At 33.6% G+C, this 10,973-nt stretch overlaps 1 protein-coding gene across 1 annotated transcript; it reads right to left on the reverse strand.

Annotated features, from left to right (window-relative positions):
• Positions 1 to 2,803: 2,803 nt before the first annotated feature.
• LOC106393730 (ATP-dependent DNA helicase PIF1-like) lies at positions 2,804 to 4,289 on the reverse strand. The gene is made up of 3 exons (XM_022701905.2): positions 3,422 to 4,289; positions 3,242 to 3,340; positions 2,804 to 3,198 (listed from the first exon to the last, which is right to left on the reverse strand). Exons 1-3 carry the CDS (start codon positions 4,287 to 4,289, stop codon positions 2,804 to 2,806), a joined length of 1,362 nt encoding a protein of 453 aa, XP_022557626.1.
• Between the last annotated feature and the right edge of the window lie 6,684 nt (positions 4,290 to 10,973).

Consider the following 10,973-nt stretch of genomic DNA (forward strand, 5'->3'; position numbering starts at 1 on the left):
ACTTCAAATGTCCGACGACTGTACGGTCTGTGATTTTCACGTGGGTACCTACCCATCATCTTACTTTTTACTTATCTGCAAATATAAAACTCGACAACATTGACCATTCGCTGATTGTTTCTAACTGGTTTGTATGTTGATGTTGTAGTCGGTCCATCTGGAGACATTTGCTTTGTGGTCTAAACCGGTTGGTCAGTGACATAATTGGATTTCTCTTCGTTTTGGATCACAATTATGTATGTATTTAATTACTTCAGGGATATTTAATTTTATAAAGCTAATCTCTTAAACATTAAAAATAATTTATGATAAAATAAGATACAAGAAAAAGATTCCCAAAATAACATAAATTAAATAGTAAAATAATTGATTACTTCAAATCCTAAATTTTCATCATAATTTTGTCTCTAAACTCTCATTACTAAACTCAAATAATTTTTGTTTAACTAAAGTTATTTTAGAAAATTTTATTTATGTGTTATTCATCAAATGAAAAGATTTTTATTATTATCATAGAATATTTCTTTAAAGGTAGCTAATTTAGTTGTGATTTGATACAAATTTGTTAGAATATCGTTAACCGTTAAATTTAAATTTGTTATGGACTTCTAATTTATAATTAACTAGATCATGACTCGCGCGCCCGCGTGAGTTTAAACTTTTATAGTTCAAACTTTCTTCATTGTATATATTATTACGATTTATAAATGTTTAATATGATTTTATAGTTTAAATGCATCAATTTTATTAGTTTTTTTTAATTGTTATTTGTTTTAGTTGTTTATTATGTATATAATGTGTTGGAAATAAAATAATATATCTAATCTCTTAATGTTGAGTTATTATTTATTTGTTTTGTTTAGAAATTATTTATTATAATTATTCATTATTTATGCCGAATTTATTTTTTTGCGCTTAATAATAAATAAATAAGTATTAGATGATATGTTATATTTTAACTTATATGAGATAAAATATGTTAATTGACTTTATTGTTTATAATAGAATTTATAATTTTCTTGGGTTTTACATGTACCATTGTCATAAACCCACCTAATCATTCAACTAATCTCAACGGGTAATTTTATATTTTCATTATAAACTAGGATCGAACCCGCGCACCAGCGCGGGTGTTATTTTTTTATTTGCAATGATATAACATCCGTAGTTGTTTATGTTTTGTATCAGTATGTTTCAATTTGCTAAAACGGTTTCATTCACGTTTCTACAAACCTGATTCATTTGAATTTTGTATTGTTGTTTCAAAAAAAAGTAAGATAGAAACATAACTTTTATGGATCATGGTGTAACTATTGGGTTGGAGATATTGAATATTTACTGACTAATTCATAAAAGGCCCATTTAGTAAGTTAACTAATTAGCGTAGGAAAAAAATAGTTAGGATCAAACTCTAACAACAAAAAAAACAGAGCGATCATCTTCCCCGATCATTCATTAAGCTAGGGTTCTTACCTTTCTTCGGGATCAGTGGTCGTTCTTACAGTACCGAACCCTTCAACATAACAGTTTAACGATTCCTCAAGATTTAAATCGCTAAAGATTCATCAACATGCAATCCATGGTGAAACAGGCTGCTCCAAAGGTTTTGATTTTTGTTGTTTTGAAGTTAAAGCCGTACGGATTATTGAATTTTATGGTTTATCTATGTGTCTAATAGTTTTATTGTATACAATTGAAGATGTCCAACAGATCATTAAGATTCGTCTCGTTTGGAAAGCTCTGGGATTTAAGAACATAGGTGCAAGCCGTTCTTTTGATTACGATAAAGAAGATTAAAACCATAATCAAGTATAAGGCAAAGGTTATGTTCTGTTCTGTCTTGAAACCAAAACAATCTATGTTTCTAGTATGTTTTATTTTCTGACTTGTAACTATCAATTGATAGTGTGCACGGTTCTGTTTTGATTAATCATTTATGTGTGTTATCATCTTTAGTAATATCTATGTTTCCTACTATTTGTCCATGTTTACTATCCTTTAAATAGAAGTTGGCTTAAGATAGATGTATATTGTTTCAAATTATAAATGTTATGTTTCTCGATCTTAAGATGTGCTGAGTTGTTTCCACTTTGCTTCAGAATATTATCATGGTGGAATATAACTTTAATTGTTTCTCTGTAATTGTGTGCTTATAGCTGATGTCCGTAACTTCGTATATCACTTGTCAACTGTTTATGTTCATTCTTATAGCTGATGTATGAAACTTAGTATATCACTTGTCCAGTGCTTATGTTAAATGTTGAACGTACTTCTTTGCTTATAACTACAACTATCTGTAAATTCAGTATCTCGTATGCTTTAGTTTTCAAAATATCCCTTGATGAATGACTAACTTGTGTTGATTTTTTTTTCTGTTTAATTACATGACACCAAAACATGGGGGAGAAGCAAAAGTGATACAAAAAGGATATAACTGAAGAGGAGCATTACACATAATTCTAAAAGTAAAAAGGTTAGTAATTTATTAAACAAACTTTTATTAATATGCACAAATTGTTAGTCTTAAGAGTAGTATTAGTATGATTATCGGTTTGAATGAAACATTGCTGAATGAAACATAGCATTATTTCTGATTGTGGACTGACTCTTAAAAGAAGAAACAAAACTTGTCTCAAGTTTGAACAAATAGCATAGTAAAAAGTAGAAGTCCATCGCATTCCCTCTTCTCGACGAAACATGCAACTAATCACAAAATATATTTTACAACCTTATATCATCCTAAAATTTCAAAAAAAAAATTGATCCATAAGTAAACATACCTGTCGTTTCTTACATATACATATCATAGGTTGTTGAAAATCTCTTTGAAAACAACATTCATAGTCTTCTTCTGAGGTATACCATCTTTGTCCACAATCAAAATATTCAATCCTTTCTTTGATGTGACCCTAGAAATAGCCACATATAGCTGTCCATGAGAGAACACAGGTCTGGGTAGGAAGATGCCAACTTCAGAGAGAGATTGTCCCTGGCTTTTGTTGATTGTTATAGCAAATGCAACTGCCAAGGGCAATTGCCTTCGACGCATCTTAAAAGGCAGTTTTGTATCAGATGGTGTAATAAGCAATCTTGGGATATCTACTATTTTCCCAACCTTCTCTCCAGTGATGATCCTAGCTTGCACCATAAAATCCATGAGTTGAGTAATTTGTAATCTTGTTCCATTCATCAACCCTTCTGCAGGATTAATATTTCTCAGAACCATCACAGGACAACCAACCTTCAGTCGAATACAATGATTCGGCAAGTCCTTCGTCATTAACAGATTTTTTATCAGTAGGATCAATACTATCCGTACTTAGATAAATCTTTTCTTCACCTAAATAAGGTAGACAAACACGTTTAGTACAATATACAATTTTTTCTCTAATGGTATGGTGGACGGGATGGAATAAGTTACCATGCAATTTATCCAACATGTAATCATTGATGACATTGACATCCTCATTAGTTGGACATAGAATAGCTCTTTCCTGGAAAAACTTTGCTTCTTTGTTTTCTTGTAACGAACTATGATCTCCATACACTGCTCTGCTGATGGCTTCAATAGGATCATTAGAGTCAGTAATCAAAAATTCTGAAGGAATTTCGATCTCAGCTGCACCATCGTTAGGCTCTGCAAGTTTACCATCACCAACCTTTAATATCCACTCAGAAAATTCCTTAAGATCCTTTGATTCTTCAACTGACAACCCACCAGAAAACAGTCTCATATTTTTGGTTAGTTTGAGCACTTTACAATGGTCCCAAAGGTATGATGAATTCATTGACGCCAAAACGACCTCAGCTCTACCAGCACCGGGAATCACTGGCAGAACTTGCCTAAAATCACCTCCAAATACAATGAATTTTCCACCAAAGGGGTTGTTACTCTGCTTCCCAATAATATCTTTAAAATTTCTATCCAAGGCTTCAAAACAGTGTTTACTCATCATTGGTGCTTCATCCCATATTATGAGTGATGCCTCCTTCACTAAATTCGATTGATCTGACCCATGAGACAACGTACACGTAGAAAACTCATCTGGATTTAGTGGTATCCCAAATCTTGAATGAGCCGTCCTACCGCCTTGTAACAACAATGAAGTGATCCCAGATGATGCAACGTTAAGAACAATATCTCCTCGAGATCTAATAGCTGCAGATAGTAATCTCCAAAGAAAGGTTTTTCCAGTGCCTCCAAATCCATAAACAAAGAACATTCCTCCTTTACCTTCATTCACAGCACTTATGATTTCATTATATATTCTCCTTTGTTCATCAGTCATCTTTGATACATCTCTCTCAAGTGTTTCTAGCAGTGTGCCTTGATCATAGCTTCGCTCATCTAGAATCATGATGTTTGAATCACAACTGCTTGTCTATGGTACCTTTGGCATTTTTTCAAATCTTGATAAAGTTGTCCCATTACGCCTTAGAAGCTTCTCAATCTCCAGTAACGTATACTTCTTTTTATCCGCATCACTTAACAGTAGCCCTAAATTAACAAACATAATAATTTTAAAATCAGAAACACAATTAAATGTACATATTTTTTTCAATGAAATTTTTAAGTATAACTATAGCATTAACCTGGTCTGTTGAAAAACTTCCTCCTGTTGTGTTCAATATCCTCAGAAAGATACTCCCAAGTCGATTTCCAAACCTTCTATGGCATAACTAAGCTATCATTCATTAGCATAGTAACAAACACTTGCCTCATTTCATTTGCTGAGCCGTCGTAACTTCTCCTTATAATATCATCGATGTACTCTTTCTCATCATCTAACAATCCCCTTGCAAAACATGCTTCTTTGTAGCTAGGATAAAGAACTCCTTCAAACGTTTTTAAGTCATCATAACTGGTAGGGCCTTTGACAATGTTCAACAACACACGCAAATAGTAGGAACTTTCTTGCTTAAGTGGAGCATAGTTGATTCTGCCAATGCTAAATCCTCTTTTCCTTCTCTTGAACATCTTCTGACGCTTGTCATATGTAAAAAAATTCGGAATCTGGGCATAAGTCAAAGTTCTAGCAAGAGCATCAACTTTATTCAACTCAAACCATGCTAAGAACATGGTATTCTCAATGAGTTTACGACTGATCACCGCTTGCATCTTGTCTTTCCCTTTGAAAAAAAACATGTTGTTTCCCAGGCAAATGGAAAGTAAGCTTCTCAACTGCAGTAGATCGATAATGAATTGGAAACTTAAAAATTCTCCATGCACCTTCACACACAGAAACATATCTACAAAAATAAAGAAAACAACATTACTATATGTATAAAAAATATATTTTCTTTCGTACCTAGTAACATTTAAGTTAGAAAAGTACCTGCAATCAAAGAAATCTTTGAATTCATCCTTTTGGGGTTTAACACTTCCTGTCGCAGTTCCCTGAACGGGCTCATTGTTAGTTGGTGCTGAAGTCCCCTCCTTGTTAGATACCATGTTTGAAACCATGTGATCTGGTGGTTCCACAACAACAGTGACATGATCACTTCCTTTTGTAATGTACTTGAATAAGCACTTTATAGATCCGGCTTGGTTGCACCACTCAACATTAATATGAGCCAGGTAAAGAAGAGAGAGTTTCTTGTTATAAGGTATAACAGATCGATTATCGCATCTCACACTGTTCTTCTCCACATAACGATCTGAGAGTTCTCTTCGCCGGTAAACTGGAAATCCTTCTCTATTAATGGTAGTCTTATCAGCAAATGACTTTGGGTATGACTTCTAGCATTTCCCATTCTCCATACACGGACAGTTCATATTAGCAGCCCCACATGGTCCATGAATCATCATATCTTTAATGATATCATACAGCTCTGGCTCCTCATATTTATCAGGAATTTCAGCTGAAATGATTTTGTCAATGTCGTCTGTGGTGGGAAGCTTGAACTTAGGATCCATAAATAATAGAATGTGAGCATGAGGTAGACCACGTTTCTGGAACTCAATCGTATACATCGCTGAAACATGAAACAAATAAAAATTATCAGACTTACATAAATATAAAATATATAGTATAAAAATAACAGAAACTGCCTTAAATGTAACTCACATGAAACAGTCTTTCCAAGAAGATTTTTTTGGTTAAATCACTCATGAGTGAGTCAAGTTTCATCTTGAACATTCTGCAAATAATGTCAGATTCCGCCTTTAAATTTCTTTTCTTAAGATATCTTGTGATCTCTGGCCACTTTGAATTGCATGTGAAAGTGATAAAAAGATCTGGAAATCCAAAATGCTTTCATATGGCCATTGCATCCAAGTAGTTGTTCCTCATATATCTAGGACCACCAGTGAATGAAGCAGGTAAAACAAATGCTGATCCTTGATCGTGCATGTCTACCTTTCCAACACTCTCTGACTCTGAGAGAGAGTCATAACTATCAGAACGCAGAGTAAACTGATTTAACTTAAGATAGCGTAGGCAGTTAGACTCCATAGTTGTGTAAGCATCCACAAAAAATTGCTGAAACAATCGTCTTGAATGTAGGAGAGTATGAGACTCATTCTTACGCTCTTGCATACGAAATGCAAAAAAATTGCCTCATACTGATAGTATCCTTCTTAAACTTCTTCGTAGCTGCAGACACACGTTTCTTGATCCCAAGTGTGAAACCATCTTCTCCGTAGGTAAACAAAAGAGGATATTGAAGTGCTAGATAAGAAGCATGTATTTCTGAAATCCTTAGCAACTTTCCAGAATTTTGCTGTAGAACAATATCCCTTTTATCCATGTCGACATTAAAATCTCCAGGAATTAGGGCAGCAACTTCAGATGCCGTAGGTGTGTTATATGTCCTTCCATCCGTCACTTGGTCACTAACAATCCTCATATGATAAGCGTTTTCAGGCTGCATCTTAAATCTGTCTTTTGCTGATCTAAATTGCTTAACATAAGGATTGACTTCATCCAACATTTTCATGAGAAGTTCAATGATTTCCTTCTTGAGGTTGTCTTTCTTTTTAGGTTGAAAAGTCTGACCAGGTTTGCTGCAAAAAATAAGATCGACATTTAGAGAAAAAAAAATAGCACGGCTGAAAATGTTAGTTAGATGTAGTTGAATAAAAATTACCTCAAAACATTAGCCCTGTTTTCGATTTCATTTTCAGTGTCAACAATATACATCTGTCCAAAATTGGCCTTTTTACCATTTCCTGGAGTTAAGCTTCCCATTAAATGATAATTCTCTCCTTGAAGTTGAAACGTATTCGGTCCTATGCCTTTTTGAACAGATCGTTCGCATTTTCCACCAAGTGAAGTGAAAGAGAAAACCATGTTATATGGTCGACTGTTTCTCTGAAAATGCCTACTTAAATGATCATTTCCTTCCAATAATTTTTTCAGTACTTCTGGTGGTTCCTTTAGTAAGGGCAACTGCACTTGACCTTGTAGGCAACAAAGTGCAAAGGAAGGAGTACGTGTATTCTTACGCTTATTCACTCGTTCATTATACCACATTATAGTACCACAATATGAACATGTATATGTAGGATCCCCCTCATCATTGTATTCTGTATATTATAACCAAAAAATAATTAGAGTTAGGACTTAAAAGGCTTAACCAACATATTCACTTTTGGCTTAGTTTTGTTTGTGCGTGGCAATGCTGGTGACCGAAAAACTTGTTGCATAATAGCTGCCATTGATTTAATTCTTTGACTTTTAAGATTTGTAACCTGGTTAACAGAAACAACAATGTCATCTGATTCTGACTCAGAATCCGTACGTTCTTGGGAACTACAGTCCCAATTTACTTCAACATTATCTTCTATTGTTCCTACAAAAATAGTCAGACAAGTTAGCAAATCATGACAACAGCTGATCTTCTATAAAAGAAGACATAGGAAGAACTACATATGAACCTCCATAATCTGAATCGTAAGCTGCTGACATTTCATCATCTTCACTAACATCAGTTAACGGTCCATCAATAGTTGCTTCAAATGTCTGGTTAGATGAATCTTCATTTATATTAAGAAATGAAGATGATATATTGGTAATGTCTTGCAAAACAGTCCTTGGCTTTTTCCTTTGTGTCTTTGCATTTGTATAATTAGCTGTATGTCTGCTTGTAGACACCTGTTTGGCTATTAAAAAAATGAACAACACATTAGATTGAAGAAAGAGTTACTTTGATATATACACTAATTTCTGGAAATCGAAATAAAAAAATTCCAACTCACAAGCAAATTCTGTGACACAACTTCTCTGGGCTGGAGTGCCATCAGTTTCGTTTGTCATCAAATCAAGACCTTTATAACATTCAATGATAGTTAGCATACATAAGCTGATGCCTGTCCAGCGGTTCATTTGAACTTACCAAGCACGCATTTGCGTTTGTTTATTGGTGTACTTGGTTTCAAGCTTGTCTGTTGATCATGTGACCTTGTAATGTTGGAAATAGGACTATGTCTGAGATCTTGAAATAAGCTACGAAAAATAGATTGTATTGGTACTGATGGGTTAACGGTAGCTGGAAACATGCGGTTATCGTTGTGCTCATTTTGTTTGTTATCACTGCTAATGACACTTGGTTTTTTCGCAGGAGTGAAATGTGAATGGCCAGAGGGTTTATCAGGATCATTTCTTTTTCTTTTCATCACTGCTGACAGGCAAAATAGAAGGTATTGACAATCATAAGCAACAAATATAGGTTAATACTGAATGAATTGAGTCTCTGAAAAGGTTTTACGTGGTGCATGTAAATATGGCTAATCAGAAAAGTTGTATGGTTGTCAGAAAACGATATTTTGATTGTTTGCAGCAAAATTTCTATTGCTTGAATCTTCAGGTAATTTCTCAAGTCGAATTTTAATTAATATTAGATGATTTGTTATATTTTAGTTACGATTTTGATCTGATTAGATTTTATTTTAATAACTAAAATTTAAAGTAGCAAGAAACGTGTCTGAATATTTCTAAGTCAGAAACATATATTTTATCTAGTTATAAAACAATGAGGATCTCTATAAGATGTGTTCATCTGTATATCTCTATATAGGTTATTTAACTCTGTTTGATGTATGTGCTTTTTTTCTTTAACTGCTAGGTTGACCCTGCAAGTGCCGATAATGTGGAAGTTATGCTTTGGGGAGTAAAGATGCTCTGCCTCATATGATGCCGACTCCATTAGACACATACCTGTATTCATTCAAAGGTATGTTGATAATTTAGAAGATATGGTTGCATTTAAATATTTTAGATGAAGAAATAATCGAATATTTAAAGTTTGTTTCATTTTGTCAAGTTGATTGCTAGTTAGATATTAAAATTTAGATGAAGAAATAATCAAACTTTTATTAACAGATATTAAAATTGAAAATACGAAACATCAATGAAAAACACCAGAAAACTAAAAACAGAATCAAATAAAACTTAAATGTAGAAAATATCCAAATTACTCCAGAACACTACATACATACCCACCAAACTTCATCACTTAGAACCGTCCCAAACTAATCCTTTTTCGATTTCTCCACCTTGACAATCTTGGTGCACAGTTTTTTTTACGATGAGGACTTGTCAGGTAGATCACCATCTTTGCGTTTGGAGAACGGGGTTGAACAACCTTCAGAAGTTGTTTGACTGTTTGGATCCGACTTAGAAACCTAAAATAATAAAAATTATAAAATCAATATATAAGAGATTAACCTCGCTACCAGAGATCATGGAGGATTCTCTGCTGACAACAGAATGTGATTCTGCTTTGAGAAGTTTATCTCCAGACCAGATTTGAGAGGCCATAAATATATCAGAGCCGTTGGTCACATTATCATTTTTCCAAAGAAATTCCAAAACAGAAAGATTGGCCAACTAATTCTTTGATTGGTTCTGGCAAAATTTCTGGATCTTCAATCTGGGTTAAGTAAATAATAAGAACATAGTTAGCCAAAGAAACAAAGTTTAGCAGAAACAATATAGGTATGATATGTAAATCATATAATAATGTTAAGCATGGTTCGACAGTACCTCATCATATGACCCATCCCATAGCTCAACAGCTTTGCAGCCGACTATGGCCTCTGCTTCAGTATCCAGCAACATTAACTTGCATGTACCTGAGTCATTCCACACAACAATATGCAGTTTGTATCTGTACAACATAAAAACTCACATATTAGATTTAGTTGATTTTCCCGTAAAATATTATTCACAAATACATTCACAGAAATGAAACTCAATCTATGGGTAAACTTACTTTGGAGACACATTTGTGACATTACAATGGCAACGTTTACAATACCATAAAGGTTTATCTGCAACCGACAAATTTGCTGAACCATTCCTAACAATTTGCTCGGCACGTTTGTTATACCTGTCATGACCAAAATAGAACCAGCCCCAATCTGTATCTACTGTTTCAATAGAAACAATGATTTTGCAGCTTTCAATCTACAAACATAATTAGTTCAAGATTAAAATAGTTGACTATATAGGTGATGTAAATGGTTTAAAATTATATAAATGTAGAAATAATTATACCTTCATGGCCACCAATATTTCTGAGATTGATTTGACATCAACTTCATTCCAGTCCACCTTTGGAGTCTTGATTGCCTTACTGTTTGAATTTTGATCGAAAGGAGTAATTGCAGTATCATTTTGTGGCAACCTAAGTCAAAAGAATATAATTATTGGTCAAGACTCAATGTTTTTCATATAAATATTTCCAACGTAGACATACTTGCATGCTTTTGAAAGTCACGACTTCAGGCAAATCCGGATTGATCAGAACCAATGATGCATCAAATGCGTTGGTAATTTGAACTTCTCCTATAAGAAGAAAACAAATAGTAGTATTAAGAGTATTTGAGATGATAAATTCAATCCTTGAGAGTTTCATTTTCATTTTAAATTATTTGTATTACCTTGATAAAATCCGATCTTTGCAAATCTTATAACCAAAATCATATTTGGGTCATTTGCCTCTTGAACATGAGATTCAATTTGTTCTGC

The sequence above is a fragment of the Brassica napus genome, chromosome C4 (assembly GCF_020379485.1).
Source record: "Brassica napus cultivar Da-Ae chromosome C4, Da-Ae, whole genome shotgun sequence".
Classification (NCBI taxonomy): Eukaryota; Viridiplantae; Streptophyta; class Magnoliopsida; order Brassicales; family Brassicaceae; genus Brassica; species Brassica napus.

What these genes read in the sequence shown, in the direction of transcription:
- LOC106393730 (XM_022701905.2), bottom strand. Translation starts at nt 4,289, where the DNA reads ATGACTGATGAACAAAGGAGAATATATAATGAAATCATAAGTGCTGTG. An exon ending in CATGTTGGATAAATTGCATG is followed by an intron (nt 3,341 to 3,421) that starts GTAACTTATTCC and finishes TACCTTATTTAG; the next exon opens with GTGAAGAAAAGATTTATCTA. An exon ending in ATCATTGTATTCGACTGAAG is followed by an intron (nt 3,199 to 3,241) that starts GTTGGTTGTCCT and finishes TTAATCCTGCAG; the next exon opens with AAGGGTTGATGAATGGAACA.